The sequence below is a fragment of the Meriones unguiculatus genome, chromosome X (assembly GCF_030254825.1).
Source record: "Meriones unguiculatus strain TT.TT164.6M chromosome X, Bangor_MerUng_6.1, whole genome shotgun sequence".
In the NCBI taxonomy this organism is placed as follows: domain Eukaryota; kingdom Metazoa; phylum Chordata; class Mammalia; order Rodentia; family Muridae; genus Meriones; species Meriones unguiculatus.
The window spans coordinates 31018565-31043363 of NC_083369.1; the positions used below are offsets into that span (position 1 = coordinate 31018565).

Here is a 24799-nt window from a genome sequence, read left to right on the forward strand (position 1 = left end):
CCCTGTACAGATGTACACCAAGGCAGCTCAGTATCGGTATTGGGTTCCATATAATAATGGGAACAGGAACTTTCTCTGACATGAACTCAGTGGCTGGCTCTTTGTTCACCTCCCCCTGAGGGGAGAGCAGCCTTAACAGGCCACAGAAGAAGATAGTGCAGCCAATCCTGATGAGACATCATAGACTATGGTCAGATGGAAGGGGAGGATGTCCTCCCCTACCAGTGGACTTGGAGAGGGCCATGGGAGGAGATGAGGGATGGAGAGTGAGATTGTGAGGGGATGAAGGAAGGGGATACTAAATTGATAAACTGTAATTTATAAAAAATATAAAAAAGAAATATTTGCTCTAATCAAAGTTACTACAGGAAGGTAATAAAGTACTAGATGATAAATCTACCAGAGAAAAGAGTTGCTTTTGGTTTATTGCTAAATATCAAGCATTTTTGGCAGAGGGCTAATATACCATAATAAGTGGCTCTAATTTAAAACCAAGTTAGAACTGCTCTCATGTGAGAAAAAAAAAATCCCTGATTGATGTGACCACACTCCTCATAATAATGAGTTTAATCAATGTTTGGTGGCTTCTATAATGAGAACACAGCCCAACCCATTTATTCCAATGCTGACAAGGCATACACATCACTATGTCAGGTTATTGTTGTGGTTTGTAATGTTTATAAGATGCCTGTTCTCTCAATCCCAGGAGATGAAATTCCTCAAGACCTGAGTTCTGATTCAGCTAAGATTTCCATTTAAGCTTTCCCATTCCATTTTATATAATTTCTTTGGATTTCTGGAACCTAATAGCAGGAGCTTTAGGGCTGTTTTGAGTCTGCCTGTAAGCTGAGTGTTTTAATGTATGCAGATGGAATATTTTTTACAAGTACACCTATCCTCAAAATTTCTTATTTGAAAATTCAACTAAAAAACACAAAAGTGAAACACACCTGCACTCCTGAAAACACTTTTGGTAGAAATGGTAGAAATTCAAAACTACTAAATAGAGGCCTAACTACTTCAGTTTTTAACAGTAGGGCTTAGTAGAAAAGGAATTATCACATATTAAATAAGACAGGAGCAAACCATTTCTTCTTGCATTCATTTATGATATCTAGTTAACAATGTAATTGTATTTTTCAATATAATTAGCAATTTATTTGAATATAAAAACTAATGCAACTACACTTCAGCCTAATACTTTAAATTTTATAGTGTTTCTAACAGGTAGCAACACATTTCTAAGATTGTTGTTTTATTTCAGTGTTTTCTCTGGCAAGGACAAAGTAATGACAAGTGTGTTTTGATAAGTGGAGATGCTGAAATAAGCTTGTTTATATTTTAAGTAAATCATGTAAGCAGATAATAGATAATATTCAAGTAGTCTATTTCAAGACAGAAAATCAGTTTTGTAATTCTACTCTTGGAAATGTATTTTCTATAATTATAATTTAATTTTAAAAGGTGTTTTGAGCATTTGGTCTAATTAATGTTAACAAAGAATAACTATATTTCTTTTCACTCATTTCATATATAAAGGAATGTAGTTGAATCCTAAAAGATTTTTTTCCAGGGCTAAGAATGAAGTGCAAGGCCTACACATGCTGTATAACCCTTCTATTACTGAGCTACAATTATAGGCACATAATAGGATAAAGCCAAAACATATTTTTGCTCAGTGGCAAGTGTACATGTATAATTAAAGTATATCTTATAATTATTAGAATACAGTGTTCTTCACATACAGTATGCCCTAATTTCATTGATTAGCTAAATATAGTAAACACACATGGTATGAGTGGCTGTGTGACTATAAAATCTGAGGATTCTAAATTTTCTTCTTAGATCATTATCTCAGAGTCAGTTTCTCACCGATTTATTCTTTTCTCCCTTTTCATTATTTTCTTCCTCTCCATTCCTGAATTTGTTCTCTGCTTTGTTGCTGTTAAGTACCAAGCTTAATGAATGCCACAGGTAAAATGAAATTAATTTCACAAACAGCTTGTGAGGTTAGAAGCAGATCCTTCCCTGATAAATCTCTGAGGAGAAGCCAGTCTTAGTCTGTTCATTCCCTCAATATTTTATAAACCATAAATAAAGGATTAAGTATGATGCATGAGATCTCTAACTCAGAGAGACTGTGACAAAAACAGTCATGGAAGTTCCATGGAACATCTATATTCAGCCACCATAAAATTTATCAACAAAATAGTGGGACTCAGTATTTTGGAAAAAAACTTCCCTTAGAATCTGAGGACTAGAAACATGAAGTTTCCAGAGTCCCAGATACTCCAAGTTGCCTTTACTGATAACTCTTCTATGCAACCCATAATGGAAGGACTACAGAGCACAATTTGGTTCTTACCACTTTGTTGCTCAGGATGATGGCACAATAGCGAATACCCATGTCAAAGGGAAGATAGTAAATCTCCAGGCTTGAGGATCCTTTTGCTTCCATGAAAATTGTATGCATTGAACAGAAGAATTCTTTGATGTAGTTAGATTTAATTGCTATTAAAACATGACACAGAGAGAGTTGATAAATAATATATTATTCAAACACAGCATTGTTCCAATAAATAATATTTTTAGGAAGTATAAAGTGTTGAAAGCATTATATAATACGATATTATAAGGCATTTTAATAAGAAACTATTGGTGACCTGATCTCAAGCTTGACATACCAAAATATATAATTCTGCTCTACAATTAAAGATTCCTTAATAAAGAATCTCATAAAAGGAAACTCATTACTATTTAAATTTAATACATGTATTCACATATATATGAAAATTGTCACTCTTGAATGTCCCAATTTGATTACTTGTGAAGCAATTCACATAACAAAATAAAATGAAAACTGAGTTCGAAATGACTAAAGACACAAGAAAGGTATTCATATTTCTTTTTTAGTAGTTTTAAATCACCTTGATCAATTCCTTGAAATCCACTAGAATGAAGTGATATGATAAACCAACTTTAGTTACTTTATTTGAACAAATGCTGTGTGCTAAACAGCAGCAGAAGAGTACCATGATTTATGATACTATATGAGGAAACATCTGCCTAATGCTTTCTCTTTGCTCTTTTAAAAGCCAGCTATTATTCTTTGAGATGCCTGAGCTGTATAGGAATCTGACTTCTAAGATTCTAAGCCAACAGCTCCAGATCAGACATGAAGGGGAGGCATCATTAAAGAAAAGACACATGAATGAAACAGCTTTGAAATATTCCAAGCTCCACCTTTCATCTGATTATAAATGCTTGAGAGACCATGAGTTAAAGTCATGCAAGTGAGCCCAGTCATTCCAGAAATACAAGACCAAAGAGCTACATCTGATTTTATGTTGCTTATGTGCCACTGTGATGGTCATGCTTTTTTTGTGGCTATGGTTAACCAGAACATCCCTATGATCAGTTTCCTGTCCACCATTCTACCCATCTAAATCTTAATAAATACAATGTTCAAACAGCAAGCTTTTTGTCTGCATAAGGATGATCATTTGAAAGTCAAATTGGAATTTTTTGAAGCCACCTTTGTGTAACTTTGCCCATCTTTTTGGGACCTGTATTTATTTAATAATGCTAAGTAAAAAACCGTATTTTTATAACTTTAGTCTTAACAATACATTGATTTAAAGAGTTAGATTTAAAGAGTTCAATAAAATTCAAAAACAACTTAAAGACCAGACATTTAAACATGTCCCCCATATGCTAGTGGAGACAGACTCAGTAGTAAAAGAAAAGATGGGGGCAGAGTCCTCAAACGGGTACTCAAGAAAAAACAACCAACAAATAAATCTCCATCTGGCCATAAATCTCTAGGGGTTTCTTTTCTATCATCATAACCACCCTTGGTGAATATTCCAGTTTTGTTATTCTTCACATAAAAAGCAGTTCAAAGAAAAAAACAGAAACATATCACTGAGAGACTCACAGGTTCTTAAGCCATTGTCCGCATGGAAAGAACTCCAATCAACATCATAATCACTATGCATTTCATGACTGTCAGAAGAAAAAAGAGAAAGAATACCAACAGTACACAACAAATTTTTCTTTAAAAAGTCTCTATTTTATTAAAGATAATAGATATTAAATAATTATAATCATCTATAATATATCATTAGTATTTTAAAAACTCTAAAATTAGAAAAACACAAAAATTTGAAATTTTGATATTTTTACCATTTCTTGTTCTTAGGATCTCATTGTGTAGCCCTTGTTATCCTGAAAATCATTAGTTAAATGAAGATGATGTGGAACTCATAGAGATGTGCCCTCTCTTTGACTCCTGAGTGCTGGGATTAGAGGCATGTGCCAAAATATCTCATATAATTTATAAATATTAGTGAAATATTCCTCTTTTACTTTTAAATAGTGAGTCAAACATAGAGTAAATCTTCAGACTAAACAGAAATTCTCTCCCAAAGTGATTCTGGAAAGAACTTGCTTTCCAGAAAAAAAAAAAAAAAAAACAAAAAACAAAAAACTTTAAATAATTTCCATGTTTGTTCCATTAATATCAAAGTAGGATATATGGCACTTTTAAATTTCTAGCTGCAGTTCTGGAAATAACAGAGCAGACCACAATTTGTGATAACTGTCTCTTTTCATACATTTCAGGTATGCCAGACCCATAATTTTTACCCATTTTATTGTTCATGATTACTTTGATCACTAAGCTGTCAATCAATATTTACTAATTAGATATATATACCTAAAATTTGACCATGAAAAATACTATTTCTAAGTAAAGTTATCAAAAATACCTCCATTCCCTTTTGGTCCATTTGAATATTATGAATTATACTTTCTTAGCAACATATTCTTGTTCATGTTTTCCCACTTTCAGATTTATTCTGTGCTTTAATTCTATTAATACATATTTTGGTAATAAATCTGAGTATTGTAATACCTTTTGTCAAAAAGTAAGGTAAATATAATATTTTGTGTAATTTGAGCATTTGATAGTTTAATTTTAGGCTGCCTTGGGTATAATAGCTTGATACATTTAGATGTAAAATAGAAACAATACAAAGAGTGGAAAGAATAATAAAGATTGAATCTTATTTCTTCCTATGTGGCTCATTGTCATCTCTTTGATAATGGAGACATGAGGAGAATGACTGATTCAAACCCACAGATAATCTGCAAGTTCATTTTGTTCACTATCTGCAATCTCTCATCTTTCATCTATTTTTATCATAGTACATAAAAGTTTTTGGATCTGGGCTTCATATCCTTTTCTTTTCTTTCTTTTTTTAAGTCAGAAAGAGATAATAAAGAAGCCTTTGGAGAAATCTGAAAATTGTTAAGAACAGTTAAGAACTGTTATTGCTCATAAAAATGACAGAAAACATTGTGAATTTAGGAACCTGTATCATATTCTTATGAAACAGGTTCTTATTTTTATTTTTAAATTTTATTTTTTAAAAAAAATTCTTATTTTTATTATGATTATTAGAGAAATCTGAAAATAATTTAGTTAAAATTGTCTGATTTTTATAAACTCTATTATACTTAATGTTCATGAATTTAGAAATTCAGTGACAAATTCCATTCTTTATAGCCCAAAGAAAAATGAAATGGTATCTCACCTATCTTTTTGTAACGACTGATACTCTATCCTGTTTGAGTTTTCCTAGATATTCTCAGATGCCTGGTAAAGCTGTTTCATGAGTACATATTGCAACCTTTCTAGCCTTATGGAACAAAGTGTCAAGAGAAGTTAAATTGTTTACAGATTCTGGATGAAAGAATATTTCTTGTTAATTCATTAGGGAATAAAAGTGAGGGAAAGGAAATAATTCTGAAATATGGAGAGATGTGGCATACAGCTCTTCTTTATCTAGAATGGTCAAAATGCCACTGAGTTGATTATCTTCTGAGCTTGAAAAGATAACTCTAAATGTTATATTATACTTAAAAGTGTTTGGAACCAAGGTTACCAAGATCTTTATCAGTCTTCATGATGTTACTCTATGGCAGATATCCAAGATTCTATTCAAGCCAAGTAGGCAACAATATGGTTCAAATCTAGTTGTTGTTGTTTTGTTTTGTTTTGTTTTTCCATCATGAGAAGGTGAGTGAAAAAAATCAAGGTTTAGGTTCATTTAATTCTCCATATGTCTTTGTTTCTTTTAAAAATGGGGGAGGGGGTTGGTAATAGTGACCATATGATGATTCTATGAGGACAAAGCAGCCAGGCAATCATCTATAAAATATGAAGTAGATGGTTACTAAAAATCACATTTTCTAGTGTTTGATCATAGATTCTGTAGTTTCTAGAATAGTTATATATAAATATTATTTGTCCAAACCACCCACTCTGTTACTTTTGGTATAGGTGCCCAAATGCAACAAATGTTCCTAATTACTCTGGTTAGCAGAAATATTTATAACTTACTTCTTATAAATATAAACTTTTGTTTGGTTGTTAGTAAGAACTACGGTTCAAAGATATCCCTAAGATCCCTAGGGTTTTCATATGTGTCTACTCTGATCCCAGCTATTTTTATCTTTTTTTATTATTATCATTTATGAAAATTTATTCAATTTGTATTCTGGCTGTAGCCACCTCTGTCATCTCCTCCTAATCACAAACTCCCTCCCTCTTATTTCCCTATGATCCCAGCTATTTTGTGATATAGTTACAAATTCTAAATTTATAAAGCTTGCAGTCTCCAGTGGAATATACTCTATGAGGAATAATGATAAAGCTGAATAGTAAATACCTAAGATCTTTTTCAGTCTTAATACATACACACATACATATATATTTATATATTTACATATGTGTATTCCTGCTGTTCTTACATACAATTGGCAAAATTGTGTTTCATTACTCCTTTTCTGGCTATAAAAATTGCTTCTGCAATTTCTTCTTCTCTTTATCTTGATATGTATATGAAAAATTACACCTTCCTTTAGACTCTTCTTAGAGAGATATTACCTGTTATTTCAAACATTATTTCAGACTCCAATTTTTATGTGATAAGCAAAAATCTAGAATATAGTGTATATTACATGTTCTCCAATAAACAACATAATATTACTTATATAAATAAATCACAAGTATAAGAATGAGTACATTTATCTCACTTATGAATATTGATTCAAAAATACTCAATAAAGTATTCAGAAAATGAATCTAAGAACACATTAAAGATATCATCCACCATGACCAAGTAGGCTTCATTCCAGGCATCAGGGGTGGTTCAATATATGGAAATCCATCAATGTAATCCAACACATAAACAAACTGAAGGAAAAAATAACCACATGATTGTATCCTTCGATGCTGAAAAAGCATTTGTCAAAATTCAACACATTAAACCTGTTAGAAGAAAAATTTGGGAAGAGTCTTGAACTCATCAGCACAGGAGACAATTTCCTGAACAGAACACCAACAGCACAGGCTCTAAGATAAACAATCAATAAATGGGACCTCATGAGACTAAAAAGGTTGTGTAAAGCAAAGGACACTGTCATCATAACAAATTGACAGCCAGAAGACAAGAAAAAGATCCTCGCCAACTGTATATTTGACAGAGGGCTAATATCCAGAATATATAAAGAACTAAAGAAGATAAAAAGCAACAAATCAAGTAATCCAATTAAAAAATGGGGTACAGAGCTAAACAGAGATGTATCTATAGAGGAATATAGAATGGCAGAGAAACACTTAAAGAAATGCACATCATCCTTGGTCATCAGGGAGATACAAATCAAAACGACCCTGATATTTCACCTTACACCCATCAGAATGACTAAGATGAATAACTCAAGTGACAACACATGCTGGAGACGATGTGGAGAAAGGGGGACACTCCTCCATTATTGGTGGGAATGTAAACTTCTATAACCACTTTGGAAATCATTCTGATGCTTCCTCAAAAAATTAGGAATAATGCTACCTTTAAGGAGGAAGGGTGGTATGGAGGGAATGAGGGAAGGAGCTACAGCTGGGATATAACATGAATAAACTGTAATTAATATATAAAATAAAAATGTAATTTTAAAAAGACCCTGCTATACCACTCCTAGGCTTATACCCAAAATACGCTCCCCAAGTGAGGAAGGACTCTATCATATTTAACCATGTTCACAGAAGCTCTATTCATAATAGCCAGAAACTGGAAACAACTTAGATGTCCCTCAACAGAGGAATGGATACAGAATGTGTGGTACATTTACACAATGGAATAACACTCAGCAATTAAAAACAAAGAAATCATGACATTTACAGCCAACTGGTGGGATCTAGAAAAGATCATTTTTAGTGAGGTAACCCAGAGGCAGAAAGACACATATGGTATATACTCACTTATAAATGGATATTAGCCATATAATATAGGACAAACATACTAAAATCTATAGCCCTAAAGAAGCTGAACTACAAGGAGGGCCCTCGGAAAGATGCTTATTCTTCATTTAGAAGGAGAAACAGGATAGACATTGGAGGTAAGAGAAGATGAAGAACAGGACAGTAGACTGCCGTAAAGGATCTCTGAAAGACTGTACCCACCAGGGTATCAATGGAGATACTGATACTCATAGCCAAACTTTGGATAAAGTGCAGGAATCCTTATGGAAGAATAGGGAGATAGAAAGATCTGGAAGGGACAGAAACTTCACAGGGAAAACAACAGTGCCAAAATACCTGGGCCGAGGGGTGTCTGCAGAGACTTATACTCCAGTTAAGGATGATACATGGAGAGGACCTAGGTCCCCTGTTCAGAGTAAGCTTATTGGCTACTCAGTTTCTAAGTGAGTTCCCTAGTTAAAGGTACAGGGGCTGTCTCAGACATGAACTCAGTGGCCTGCTTTTTTATTAAATCCCCCTTGCTGGGTACAGCTTTACCAGACCACAGAGAAAGATGATGCAGCCATCTTTGATGAAACTTGACAAGATAGGTTCAGATAGAGGTCCTCCACCTATCCAGGTACTAAGGAAAGTGCATAGGGAGAGAAGCGGAAGGGGGTGGGCGTGACTGGGAGAAGATGAGGGAGGGGGATACAGCAGAAATACAAAGTGAATAAATTGTAATAAATAAATTAATTAATTAAATTAATTTTTAAAAAGAGTGGAAACATTTTACTCTGTCAAAGTGTTTTGCTGATCCAGATCTTTGTTTTAGTCTCACATATAACTGACTTATCCCTTCATATCCCAATTCCTCACAGCACTGCTTGCAGTGCCACATTAGGAAGAATCTGTTGAACATGTAAATAACTCAGTATCCCTAAAAGAAACTAGTAAATAATATTTGTCCCAGAAGCAACTGACAATGTGCTCATTTCTGAGCACAGTCATTCCACTGAAACATTTCAAATTTTATCTTAAGTGTCAGTTTCCTCTAGTAATCCCTATCTGGTTGTTCCTTTGTATTTAATTAGATTAAACATCTTACAGCTAGGAAGATTGCCCTGATTTAGGAGCACTTATTGCTACTCCATAAGATAACAGTTGTGTTTTCCAGCATCCATGTAAGGCAGCTCTAAATTGCTTAGAATTCCAGCTCCAGGATAATCCAAAGTCCCTTTCTGAAATGAGAAATTGAAAACAAATGTGCACACCCATGCTACCCACCCCCACTAAACATTATTTTAAAAATTTAAAATAACATTTTAATAGCTTTTGTTATAACTGTGGATCACAGTCTCATAAGTAAAATGGTTTTATGATCTATTGTGTGTTCAGTGCTGCTTTAAAAACTGTTTTATTTTAAACATCACGCATAACAAAAACTTTATTTTCAAAGTCATCATTGAAAGATGTTGTATGTTTGAGGACACCCTGGTATATCTAGGGAATAGCAGGCTAGGCAAAGGTGAAAGCAAGATTCGTTTTAAGAAACAAAAACCCAAACAAAACATAGACCAATTCTGAAAGTACAAATGATCTTTAGGGTCTTCCCTGTAATTTAGCTCCTTTAGTTTTGTGGATTGTAGTGTGGTTATCCTATATTATATGGCTAATATTTTGCTTAAAAGTGCATATATCTCCATCCTTGATCTCAATATTTAATATAGAGGAACAGTAATAAAAACTGCATGAAACTGCCATAGGAACAAACTGGTAGATTACTAGAATTAAACTGAAAACCCATAAATAAATCCACACACCTATGGATACTTGATTTTTGACAAAGAAGCTTAAACCATACAATGGAAAACAGATAGCATCTTCAACAAATGATGCTGGTCTAACTGGATGCCTCCATGTAGAAGAATGCAAATAAACCCAAATTTATCACCCTGCACAAAACTAAAGTCCAAGTGGATCAAAGATTTAAAAATAAAACCAGACACACTAAACCTATTAGAAGAAAATTTGGGGTCTCTACCATGAACTCAGCCGCCTGCTCTTTGATCACCTCACCCTGGGGGGGTACAGCCTTGTCAGGCCACAGAGGAATACAATGCAGCCAGTCCTGACAAGACCTAATAAGCAAAAGACAGACAGAAGCATAGGAGAACTCCCACTGTCAGTGGACTAGGAAAAGGGTTAAGGAGGGAAGAGGGAGGGAGGGTTGGACCAGGAGGAGATGAGGGAGAGAACTAAAGTCAGCATATAAACTGAATAAGATGTAAAAAAAAAAAAACTTTAAAAAAATAAATGTATCACTTAAAGTGTTAGCTTCAGCAGCACATATATTTAAATCAGAATGATACAGACATTATCATGGCCCTTATGCAAGGATGACAGGGAAAACCATGAAGTATTCCATATTTTTGAGGTTCTTGGGTGTATTGATAAGGGATAGACATCAGAAGTGGAAGAAGACCTGAAAGAGGACAGGAGCCTACCACAGAGAGCTTCTGATAGGCTCCACCCAACCAAGTAATGAAGTAGATGCTGAGACTCACAGCCAAACTTTGGGCAGAGTACAAGGAATCTTATGATAGAAGGGGGAGATAGAAAGCCCTGGAAAGGACAGAAGCTCTACAAGGAGACTAAAATACCCAAAAAATCTGGGCCCAGGGGTCCCTGAAGAGTCTGATACCTCAACCAAAACCAAGCATGAAGAGGACTATAATCCCTGATAAGATGTAGAACATAGGGTGCTCAATCTCCAAGTGGGTTCCTTAGTAGGGGAGCAGAACTGTCTCTGACATGATCTGTTCTTTGATCACCTCCCCCTTGGGGGTGCAGCCTTGCCAGTCCACAGAGGAAGGAAATGCAGACAGTGTTGATGAGACCTGATAGGTTAGGGATAGATAGAAAGGGAAGAGGACCCCTCCTATCAGGGGACTATGGGAGGAGCATAGGGGGAGAAGAGGGAGGGGTGGTGGAACCTCGAGGAGACCGAAGGACGGGGCAATGGCTGGGACACAAAGTGAATAAATTGTAATCAATAATAAAAAAAATTAAGAAAGAAGGAAGGAGGGAAAGAAAGAGCAAAAAGAAAAAAAGGAAAAAAGAGAAAAGAAACCCTATATTTTAGAATAGGAGGATTTTGGAGCTCAGGGATCTTAGATAGGAGTTCTTCTTGCTGCGTTCCAGAGGACTTGACTGACATGCCAATAGGGAACCATTCAAGCAGAAACAGTACTGGGAATAGCTCCCAGACGTAAAGAGGAAACAAATTGTTTTCATCACAACGAAAATTAATCGCAATAAAAAGTGAGGTAGAAAAAAAATAAACACATCAGAACTGGAAAGGTCTCCTATGCTCATGGATCAGTAGGATTAATATAGTAAAAATGGACATTTTTCCAAAAGCAGTCTATAGAGTCAATGCAATTCCCATCAAATTATAAACACAATTATTTACTGACATTGAAAGAACAATTCTCAATTTTATATGGAAAAACAGAAAACACAAAATTCCTAACACTGCATTATAAAAAAACTTCTGCCAATACCTCTATCGGTGATCTCACGTTGTACTATAGAACAACAGTGATACAAACTGCATGGTACTGGCATAGAAACAGACTAGTGGACTAATGAAATCAAATCAAAGACCCAGAAATAAAACCACACACCTACATATACTTGATTTTTTTTTTTTTACAAAGAAACCAAAACCATACAATGGAAAAAAGAAAGCAACATCAACAAATGATGCTGGTATCATTTGTAAATTACAAGTACATCAAAGACCTCAACATAAAAGCAGACACAATACCGATTAGAAGAAAACTTGGGCAAGAGTCTTGACCTCACTGGCAGAGGGGACAACTTCCTGAACTGAATACCAACAGCACAGGCTCTACGATCAATAAATGGGACCACATGAAACTGAAAAACCTTTATAAAGTAAAGGACATTCTCATCAGAACAAAACGACAGCCTACAGACTGGGAAAGGATATTCAACATCCCTCTATCTGACACAGAGCTAATATCCAGAATATATAAAGAATTCAAGAATTTAAACAACAAGAAACCAAGTAATCCAATTAGAAAATGGGGTACAGAGCTAAACAGAGAATTCCCAACAGAGTAAAACTGAATGGCAGAAAAACACTTAAAAAATGCTCAGTGTTCTTAGTCATCAGGGAAATACAATCAAAACAACTTTGAGATTTCACCTTAAACCCATCAGAATGACCAAGACCAAAAACTCAAGTGACAACACATGCTGGAGAGGCTGTGGAGAAAGGGGAACAATCCTCCATTGCTAGTGGGAATGTTGTACAACCAATTTGGAAATGAATCTGGTGCTTTCACAGAAAATTAGGAATAGTGTTACCTCAAGATCCAGCCATTCCACTCCTAGTCTCAACTATGCAAAAAAAAAAAAAAAAAAAAAAAAGATATTTGCTCAACTGTGATCGTAGCAGCTTTATTAGCAGAATCTGGAAACAACCTAGATGTCCCTCAACTGAAAAATGGATACAGAAAGTATAGTACATTTACAAAATGCAATACTACTCAGCAAGGAAATCATGACATTTGAAGGCAAATGGTGTGAACTAGAAAAGATCATCCTGAGTGAGGTAACCCAGAAACAGAAACACACATGGTATATACTCACTTATAAGTGGATATTAACCATATAATATAGGATAAAAATACTAAAATTTATAGTCATAAGGAAGCTAAACAACAATGAGGACCCTAGGTAAGATTCTCAATCCTCATTCAGAAGGGCAAATTGAATAGACATCAGAAACAGGTCAAGACAAGAAACAGGATAGGAGCTTACCACAGAGGGCATCTGAAAGCCTCCATTCAATAGGGTAGCAAAGCAGATGCTGAGACTCACAGCCAAACTTTGGACAGACAAAGGGAATCTTATGGAAGGAGTTGGGGTGGATAGAAGGACCCAGAGGTAACAGGCACTCCACAAGAAGAACAACAAAGCTAAAAATTCTGATCCCAGAATGCACTAAAATTTCTGATATACCAACCAAGGACCATGCATGGACAGGACCTAAACCCTCTGCTCAGACATAGTTTATAAGCAGCTCAGTCTTCATGTGGGTGTCCGAGTAAGGGGGCAAGGGAGTGCCTCTATCATTAACTCTGTTGCCTACTCTTGGATCATTTCTCCCTGGCAATCCAGCCTTTCCAGCCCACAGATGAAGAGGATCCAGGCAGTGCTGATAAGACTTGATAAGCTAGGGTCAGATAGCAATGGTGGAGAACTCCTCCTTTCAGTGGACTAGGGAAAGGGTTTAGGGGGAAAGAGGGAGGGAAGGTTGGGAAAGGAGGAGATGAGGGAGGGGTACAGTCAGCATATAAATTGAATAAATTGTAAAAATATTAAAAATAAAAACATCACTTAAAATAGAAGCTGCAGCAGTACATATACTAAAATTTGAATGATACAGAGATTAGCATGGCTCCTGTGCAAGATGAGAGGCAAAGCCATGAAGTAATCCATATTCTTTTCGAGGCTCCTAGATAGGTTGATACCCCTTGGGGGCCTCTCCCTCTTGAGAATAATGAGAGGGGAGGACTGGGGACAGGAACATGAGGGTAGGACCAAAAAGAGAGGGGTGAGGGAGTTGAGATCAGGCTGTAAATAAGAAAAAAATAATAAAATAAAAAGATACCACTTAAAAATAAGAGATTTTTCCACACAAGATACTGGTTACATAAGTTTCATATTTTCAAATAACTTTCATATTGGAGCAGTACAATTCTGTATTGTGACTAAAAATGAGGAAATTAAATATTCATCTAAAAATTTAAAAATGTGCATTGATCTTGATAGCCTTATAATTAATTTTATAATCTACACTAGGATATTAATGAAATAACATACTTCTGTGGTAGAATGCATTATTTAAAAAAGTAAGCCTACTATATCATACTGTGATTTAATCATTTTAAATGTATTTTCTTAACTTTTATTTGTATCTAGCAATTTGTTTCAAAATATTGTTTTATTTTTTTAGTGAGAGAAGACTTAGAAAAAGAACTAAGGAAATTTATTAAACACACTGAAAACAATTATATGAAACATTAATCAATAACATTTAGTGACATTTCTTTTGGTTGTGCTTCTTGGTTAAAGGATCATTACTTTAGGTAGATACCTTCAACTTATTCCTTCTAAAAAATTAAATGGATAAATTATTCTATATTAGCTCACTTCATTTTTTGCCTTACTTAGGGAAGGATACATCAGAAAGGATTCTATCTGTACTGGTAACTTAGGAGTCAATGGCTATGAGAATTTCACAATCGTTAATCACATTAATCCCATTAGAAGATACACAAGGTCTTGAGAAATGGCCTAGCCCTTAAAGAACAGTGAACAGTAATAGAAAACATGCCAATTTTCTGATATAAAATTCCTATATTGTATTTCAAAAAATGTAAGCAACTCAATTTTCCCATTTACTAATCTTTTGTGATTTGGAGTTATTTATGCTCAGATACTGCTATATTAAATGAAATTCTGAGCTGAAAATACCACAGTATAAATATCCATTGTTAATTTTTATAGTCATTTAAGCAAAATTTATGATGACAAAGAGTCTCTTCTCTTATTCAATCAAGAAAGTGAAAAAAGATAAAAGTCTAGGATCATCTGCTCAAATGATATAAAGAATATGTGTGTGCCATCTTTACAAAAATAACACAAGATGTCCTGCTCCAAGGCATGCCATGTCAGCAAGAAGTTAGGGTGCTTGCACATTAAACTCTCACAAGCTCTTGGTTCAGTTCTCATAATCCTTTCCACCATTACTTTCCTTCCTATGCCACATGCATGTAGCCTTGTCCTAGTCAGCAATTCAGGCAAACATCATATGCTCAAGTGCAGGGCATGCCAACCAGAACAGGTAAGTTATCCCAGGTGGAAACTCCTTTCTGAACCAGAGTTCAGAACTCCATATAGGCTGCTTGTCAGATGAACTCTTTCAATTTTTCAGTGAACTCCATCCCTACTTACAATACCCTCTCACCTCTTGATTATCTTGGCCCAGTTGCCAATTCAGAGATTCCCTGCTAGACCAGAGGCCATACCAGTTATCCAAAATGCAGATAGGGCACTTGACCAAGGACCCCCTCTCTTAACCTCTCCCCACAGTATACCCATTCCTCCATCTCTCTTCATCACCATGTTCTGGCCACCAAATTATACAGAGACACCTGAGACAGAGAGATGGGCAGAGGGCAACGAAAAAGCACAACCAACAAAAGGCAAAGCAATATGGCATCCCAGAAGCAGAAAGACACACAAGGTATATACTCACTCATATAAACATACAATATAGGATAAACCTACTAAAATCTGTACACCTAAAGAAACTAATCAAGAGGGAGGACTCTTGCTAAAATGCTCAATTCCTATCCAGAAAGGCAAAGAGGATGGACATCAGAAGAAGGAGAAAAGAGGGAACAAGTCAGGAGCCTGACACAGAGGACCTCTGAAAGGCTCTGCCCTGCAGACTATCAAAGCAAATCCTGAAACTTATGGGCTACCTTTAGGCAGAGTGCAGGGAATCTTATGAAAGAAGTGAGAAACAGTAAGATCTGGAGAGGACAGGAACTCCACAAGGAGAGCAACAGAACCAAAAAAATCTGAGCACAGGGGACTTTCCTGAGACTGATACTCTAACCAAGGACCATGCATGGAGATAACCTAAGACCTCTGCACAGATATAGCCCATGGCAGTTCAGTATCCAAGTGGGTTCCATTGTAATAGGGACAAGAACTGTCTCTGACACGAACTGACTGGCCTGCTCTTTAATTACCTCCCCCTGAGGGGGAAGCAGCATTACCAGGCCACAGAAGAAGACAATGCAGCCACTCCTGATGAGACCTAATAGACTAGGATAAACAGGAAGGAAAAGAAGACCACCCCTATCAGTGGACTTAGGGAGGGGCATGCATGCAGAGGGTGGAGGAAGGGAGGTATTGGGATGGGAGAAGAGAGGGAACCACAGGAGGGATACGAAGTGAATAAAGTGTAATTAATAAAGAATTTAAAAATGTATTCATAACAAAAAAATTAAAAAAAAAAAACAGAAAATCTAAGATACATGAAAATACCAGATCTAAGAGTAATAGGAATTGTAAAATCACAGCTCAATGGCCCCAAAACATAGTCTCAACAAAATTAAAGAAAATTTTCCTAGCCTAAAGAAGAACACGCCTAGAACTATACTGAAAGAATAAAGAACACCAATTAAGAAAAGAACAGAAAATAAAGTTCCCTCACCACATGATAATCAAAGCATTAAGCATACAGAACAAAGAAGAAATATTAAAAGCTGCAAAGGAAAAAAGGCCAAGTAACATACAAAGACCAAAAAATATCAGAATTATACCCAACTTCTCAACAGTGACTCTAAAACCTGGAAAGGTCCAGGCAGATGTCTTGCAGCACCTAAGAGACAATGAATGTCAACCTAAACTACTATATTCAGAAAACCTCTCAATCACCATACATGGAGAAAACAAGATATTCCAAGAAAAAACAAAACAAAACAAAACAAGAACCCTAAAAATTGTTTATCTATCTAGCTACAAATCCAGCCCTACAAAAATACATGAAGGAAAGTTCCAATCTAAAGAGGTTAACTATGCTTATGAAAACACATGGACATAATAATCTCAGACCAGCAAAGTCACACACACATGCACACAAACACACACACACACACACACAGAGAGAGAGAGAGAGAGAGAGAGAGAGAGAGAGAGAGAGAGAGAGAGAGAGAGAAACAGACACACAATCATGACCACCATCAGCAACAACAAAATAAGAGAAGTTAGCAATCACTGGTCATTCATATCTCTCAATATTAATGGACTCAACTCCTCAACCAACATATGAAGACTAACAAAATGGACACCAAAACAGGACTCATCCTTCTCCTGCACATAAGAAATTCTTCTCAAAATCAAAGATAGATATTACCTCACAGTAAAGGCTTAGGAAAATAATTACCAAAAAAATGAGCCTTAAAAGCAATCTAGTATGGCTATTCTAATATCAGATTGGAAAATCTAAAAGAAGTGGCCAATTTTCTTGATAAACTCCATGCAGCAAAGTTAAATCAAGATGAGATAAACAATTAAAATACTCATAACTGCTAAGAAAATAGAATAAATCTTTTAAAAGTTTCCCAACAGAGAAAAAAAAGCCCAGGGACAGAAGATTTTTGAACACAATTTTACCAGACTTTCAAAGAATAGCTAATGGCAACACTCCACAAATTATTCCCCAAAATTGAAACAGAAGGACCACTGTCTAATTCATTTTATGAAGCCACAGTCACACTGATACCCAAACCAAAAAAAAAATCAACAAAGAAAGAAAATAACAGAACAATTTCCCTTATGAACATACATGCAAACATGCTCAATGAAATACTTACAAATGGAACCAAAAACACATCAAAAACATCATCCACAATGACTAAGTAGGCTTTCCCTCAGAGATGCAGGGATGGTTCTGGATATGAAGATCAACCAATATCAGTTGCCAATATCAGTTGAAAAAGAGAATGCACTATTCTCTCAGAAAAATGGAAAGAGTCGTTGACAACATCCAACTCTCCCTTCATGATAAAAGTCTTGAAAAGTTTGGAAATACATGGGGCATACCTAACAATAATAAAGGCAATTTACAGCAACACCATAACCAACATCAAATTAAATGGAAACTCAAAGCAATTCCACTCCATAACTATTAAAAATAGTACTTGACACTGTATCTAGAGAAATAAGACCACTTATTCCTTTACAAACTGTAAAGGAAGAAGAGAAAGTACCAATAATTACAGATGATATGTTAGTATACATAAGGACTCCCAAATTTCTACCAGAGAACTCTTGCAACTGTTCAACATCTTCAGTGAAGTAGCTGGATACAATGCTAACACACATACACATACACACACACACATGCACACACACACACAAAACAGTAACCTTCCTATATACAAATGGCAAAATGGACTGAGAAAAAAAAATCAGTAAAATAGCACACTTCACAGTTGCCAGAAACAATATAAAATATCTTTGGGTAACTCTAACCAAGAAAGGGAATGGCTTGTATACAAAAACTTTGAAGAAAGAGATTGAAACTGTTAAAGAATGGAAAAATCTACCTTGCTCATGGTTTGTAAGATTAACATAGTCAAAGTGGTCATCCCACTAAACACAATCTACAGATCTAATGCAACTTCCATTAAAATTCCAGAAAATTCTTTACAGAACTTAAAAGGACAAAAATGAACTTCTTATGGAAAAATTTAAAAAAATGTAGAATGACTAAAACTGTTCTGTACAGAACAAACAAACAAACAAAAAACCTTCCATAGTATCACCATCCCTCTAATGCAATGCTATAGTTTAAAAACCACCTATTATTGTCATAAAACAGACAAGTTGATCAATGGAATGGAACTGAAGACCCAAACATGAATCCACACACCTAAGGACACCTAATTTTTGATAAAAAAACAGAAAAACAAAATGGAAAGAAGAAAGCATCTTTAACAAATAGTGATGGTCTATTTGTGACTTCTATTATGAAAGTCTGCATGGAGAAAAATTCAAATAGATTCATATTTATTATCCTGAAAAAAAAAAAAACCACTCAAGTCCAAGTGGATCAAAACTGTCAACATAAAATCAGATATACTGAAATTGATAGACAAGAAAGTGGTGAATAGACTTGAATGCATTTGCACAGGAGACAACTTCTTGAACAGAACACCAATAGCAAGGTACTAAGATCATCAATTTCTAAATTGGACCGTAAATGGAAAAGTTTCTGTAAGCCGAAGGACACGTGAACAGGACAAAAGAGCAGCCTATAGAATGAGAAAATATAGTCCCCAAATCCACATCTTACAAAGTGATAATATTAAAAATGTATAATGAATTTTTAAAAAACTTGATATCGACAAACTAAATAAAGAATGGAGTAGAGATCTAAACAGAAGTCTCAAAAGAAGAATCTCAAATGTCTGAGAAATACATAAATGATTAGCATCCTTAGCCATAAGAGAAATGTTACTCAAAACTACTTTGAGATTCCATCTTGCACTTGTCAGAATGGCTAAGATCAATAACACAAAGAGTATGTCTTGCTGGCATGAATGTAGAGAAAAGGGAACAGTCCTACATTTCTGTAAGGAGTGCACATGTATACAGCCACAATGGTATTCAATATGGTAGTTCCTCAGAAAATTGAGCATAAATCTAACTCAAGACGCATCTATAACACAGTTACACATATGCCCCAAGAATGTTCCATCCTACTTAAAGGACACTTTGTTCACTTATATTCATAGCAGCTTTACTCATAATAGGTAGGAACTGTACCAAAGAATGGATAAGAAAATGTGGTGCATTTACACAATGGAATATTTCTCAGCTGTTAAAAAAAAAATGACATCGGGGCAAGATGGCGGCGCCGGGAGGACTCTCATTCTGAGCAGCAGCACAGCAGGATCAGCACAGTGAACAGCAATCAGAACTCTCGGCCATAAAACACAGTCATTGTGTTTCCCAGGTGAGAGGATACCCCACGGTGGGGGATTCAATCAGCTTTTAACTCACCCAGCTAATCCGCGGAAGAGATCCCGGTTCCGCCATAGGCTTGGCTGCCGGCCGCCAGCCCCAGCCCCAGCCCAGAGCCACAAGCCAGTGTCTCTGGTCACGGTCCCAGACTGAACCTTGGGCACCACACTATCAGAGACTGGAATTTTCAGTCGAGAGATAACCCCAGGGTACAGGAAACGATTGGGAACGGCCTTAGGTCACCCAGACATCCCCTGGAAAAGACTCGGGCGGGTTCCACGGGCACCCCAGGAGCCAGCCCGGAGCCAGAGCCGGGGACCCAGATTCCAGCACTGAGCCCTGCCTGCCTGCGCGCCTGATTCGCCACCGGAGATAGAAATGGCGGGTCTGATCTCAGAGCACTCAGCTCACCCCCAACCTGAAAAGGTCCCCTGAAAATTACCCAGCTTAGGGAGCCTCTCAGGCTCCCAAAAGCCGCAAAGGCAGACACAGGCAGTTTCTGCGCACCCGACAGCTGGCAGAGACTGAGCCGCCATCACACAGCTGTGCTCCAGGCACAGGCAAATTTCTGTGGCCAGCCAGCTGGCGGACACTGAGCAGTGTGCACCAGGGCAAAAAAAGACACTAGGAGTCCGTGTCTCCAGAGAATCCACAGGGAAGGAAGGAAACTGTACTGATCTAAATCACCCAATCCTTCCCTAGAAAAAGTCTAGCAGTCTAGTGGGGCCGAGGCGTCAGCACTCAGCTGTGCTCCAGACACAAGCACAAACAGTTGAGGCGCGCCTGATGTCCAACTGGGTCACAGCAGCTGATCATTAAATTTGCAACAAGAAAGCCAGAAACAAGGCAGCTGCCCTCAGGTCTTCCCTGGGTGAGAGGAGAACCCTCTCGACTAACAAAGACCAGTTACCACTCAGGTCTATATCCCTGAGGTGAGCAACTCCTGAAAAAACACCAGCCATCCAGGGACTATACCCAAAAAGCTGAGAAGACATCCTTCAGGAAAAACCAGCTTTCTGCAAAGGGGATTCTCTCCACCACAGTATCCCCAGGAACCACCAGAAAATAACCCCAAACTCCTAAGATAACACAATGGGTAGAGGCCAGCATAAAAGCTCAAGCAACAAAAGACAGAGCAACATGGCATCTCCAGAACCCAGTTACCCAGGGGCAAGTAGCCCTGGACACCCCACCATAACTGAAATCCAAGAAGATGACCTAACAAGTATGCTCATGAGGATGATAACAGAGGAAACAAATAAGATTCGTAAAGACATGTAGGAAGATAAACTCAAACAGAATATTGCCATCCGTAAAGAAATAGAGGAAGCTGCAGCCAAACAGTTTATGGCCTTTAGAAAGGAAATGCTTAAAACACTGAATGAAATGATAGAAACAGAGTTGAAGGAACTAAAAGAAAAACAGGAAAGTACAATCAGACAGGTGAAGAAAGTAAACAAAACAACTCAAGACCTGAAGATAGAATTGGAAAAATTAAAGAAAACACAAATGGAAGAAATAATGGAAAGGAAGAATCTAGGGAAGAAAACAGGAACTACAGAGGTAAGCATAACCAACAGACTACAAGAGATGGAAGAAAGAATCTCAGGTGTAGAAGATACAATGGAAGAAATCGATGTATCTGTCAAAGAAAATGTTAAATCCGAAAAATTCCTGACACAGACCGTCCAAGAAATGCAAGACAATATGAAAAGACAAAACCTAAGAATAATAGGTATAGAGGAAAAAGAAGACTCCCTTCTCCAAGGCCCAGAAAATATTTTCAACAAAATCATTGAAGAAAATTTCCCCAAGCTAAAGGAGAGGCCAATTAGAATACATGAGGCCTACAGAACACCCAACAAATTTGACCAGGAAAGAAAATCCTCCCGCCACATAATAATCAAAACAGTAAGTATACAGAACAAAGAAAAAATACTAAAAGCTGCAAGGGAAAAAAGCCAAGTAACATATAATGGCAAACCCATTAGAATCACACGTGACTTTTCAACAGAGACTATGAAAGCCAGAAGGGCCTGGACGGATATCATGCAGACCCTAAGAGAACACAGATGTCAGCCCAGGCTACTATACCCAGCAAAATTCTCAGTCCTCATAGACGGAGAAAACAAGATATTCAATGACAAAAACAAATTTCAACAATACCTACATACAAATCCAGCATTACAGAAGATACTAGAAGGGAAAATACAACCCAAGAAAACTAGCTACATTCAAGAAAACACAGGAAATAAATAACCTCACTTCAGTAAAACAAAAAGCAACCAAGCACACAACCTGATGACCACAGCCAACATCAAATTCAAGAGATCTAACAGCCACTGGTCATTAATCTCTCTCAACATCAATGGACTCAACTCTCCAATAAAAAGACACAGATTAACAGAATGGATACGTAAACAAAACCCAGCAATCTGTTGCATACAAGAAACACACCTAAGACACAAAGATAGACATTACCTGAGGGTAAAGGGTTGGAAGACGACTTTCCAAGCAAACGAACCCAAGAAGCAAGCAGGAGTAGCCATTCTAATATCTGATAAAATAGACTTTCAACCAAAATTAATCAAAAGAGATGGGGAAGGACACTTCATACTCATCAAGGGAAAATTCCACCAGGAAGACATCACAATCCTGAACATCTATGCCCCAAATACAAGGGCACCCACATTTGTGAAAGAAACATTGATAAAATTTAAAGCACATATAGATCCACACACATTAATAGTGGGAGACTTCAACACCCCACTCTCAACAAAGGACAGGTCAACCAAACAGAAATTAAACAAAGAAACAATGTCTCTGACAGAGGTCATGAACCAAATGGACCTAACAGACATTTACAGAACTTTACACCCAAACACAAAAGAATTTACCTTCTTCTCAGCACCTCATGGAACCTTCTCCAAAATAGACCACATAGTGGGTCACAAAGCAAGCCTCAACAGATACAAGAAGATTGAAATAATCCCATGTATCTTGTCTGATCACCATGGAATAAAGCTGGACCTCAACAATAACAGAAATAACAAAAAGCCTACACACACATGGAAACTGAAAAACTTGTTACTAAATGACAGCTGGGTCAGGGAAGAAATAAAGAAAGAAATTAAAGTCTTTCTAGAAATCAATGAAAATGAAGACACAACATACCCGAACTTGTGGGACACAATGAAAGCAGTGCTAAGAGGAAAGTTCATAGCACTAAGTGTCTTCAAGAAGAAATTCGAGACAGCTCATTCAAGCACACTAATGGCTCACTTAAAAACCCTAGAAAAAGAAGAAGCAGACAAACCAAGAAGGAGTAGACGGCTGGAAATAATCAAACTCAGGGCTGAAATCAATCAATTGGAAACAAATAAAACAATTCAAAGAATCAATGAAACCAAGAGCTGGTTCTTTGAGAAAATCAACAAGATCGACAAACCCTTAGCCAGGCTAACTAAAAGGCAGAGAGACACCACCCAAATCAACAAAATCAGAAATGAAAAGGGGGATATAACTACAGACACTGAGGAAATCCAAACAATCATTAGGACTTACTTCAAAAGTCTATATGCCACAAAATTTGAAAATCTAAATGAAATGGACAATTTTCTTGATCGATTTGACTTACCAAAGCTGAACCAGAACCAGGTAAATCAACTAAATAGACCTATATCCCCCAAAGAAATAGAAGCGGTCATCAAAAGTCTCCCATCCAAAAAAAGCCCAGGACCAGATGACTTCAGCGCAGAATTCTACCAGACCTTCAAAGAAGAGCTAACACCAATTCTCTTCAAACTATTCCACAAAATAGAAACAGAAGGAATATTACCAAATTCATTCTATGAAGCCACAGTCACCTTGTTACCTAAACCTCACAAAGACTCAACAAAGAAAGAGAATTTCCTGCCAATCTCCCTTATGAACATTGATGCAAAAATACTTAATAAAATACTTGCAAACCGAATCCAAGAACACATCAAAGATATTATCCACTATGACCAAGTAGGCTTCATCCCAGGTATGCAGGGGTGGTTCAATATACGGAAATCCATCAATGTGATCCACCATATTAACAAACTGAAAGAAAAAAACCACATGATAATCTCCCTAGATGCTGAAAAAGCCTTTGACAAAATCCAACATCCATTCATGTTCAAAGTATTGGAGAGATCAGGGATACAAGGCACATATCTAAACATAGTAAAGGCAATATACAGCAATCCTATAGCCAACATCAAACTGAATGGAGAGAAACTTCAAGCAATCCCACTGAAATCAGGGACAAGACAAGGCTGCCCACTCTCTCCATATCTCTTCAACATAGTGTTGGAAGTCCTTGCTAGAGCAATAAGACAGTTGAAGGAGATCAAGGGGATACAAATTGGAAAGGAAGAAGTCAAATTATCACTATTTGCAGATGATAGGATAGTATACAAGAGTGACCCCAAAAACTCTACCAGGGAACTCCTACAGCTGATAAACACCTTCAGCAAAGTGGCCGGAGTCAAAATTAACTCAAAAAAATCAGTAGCCCTCCTAAATACAAAAGAGAAAAGGGCTGAGAAAAAAATTAGGGAAACACCACCCTTCACAATAGCCACAAATGACATAAGGTACCTCGGAGTAACCCTAACCAAGGAAGTCAAAGACTTGTATGAAAAAAATTTCAAATCTCTGAAGAAAGAATTAGAAGAAGATATGAGAAGATGGAAAGATCTCCCATGCTCATGGCTTGGTAGGATTAACATAGTAAAAATGGCCATCTTACCAAAAGCAATCTACAGATTCAATGCAATGCCCATCAAATTACCAACACAATTCTTTACAAACCTGGAAAGGAAA

The 24799-nt window shown here is 36.6% G+C and overlaps 1 protein-coding gene, 1 non-coding gene and 1 pseudogene across 2 annotated transcripts in view; 2 read left to right on the top strand and 1 right to left on the bottom strand.

Moving 5' to 3' along the window:
* Positions 1–24799, bottom strand: part of LOC110542726 (cilia and flagella-associated protein 47-like) — a 554711-nt gene that overhangs the window by 243823 nt on the left and 286089 nt on the right. Inside the window, exons 42-43 of the mRNA XM_060375216.1 lie at positions 3938–4005; positions 2366–2511 (exon numbers count right to left, since the gene is read on the bottom strand). Coding sequence (XP_060231199.1) covers positions 2366–2511; positions 3938–4005 — 214 coding nt within the window. The remainder of the gene's footprint in view (positions 1–2365; positions 2512–3937; positions 4006–24799) is intronic.
* Positions 10636–10739, top strand: LOC132650185 (U6 spliceosomal RNA). Its single transcript, XR_009588577.1, has one exon. It is a non-coding gene; the product is annotated as a U6 spliceosomal RNA (small nuclear RNA).
* On the top strand, positions 13747–13846 carry LOC132650193 (U6 spliceosomal RNA; annotated as a pseudogene).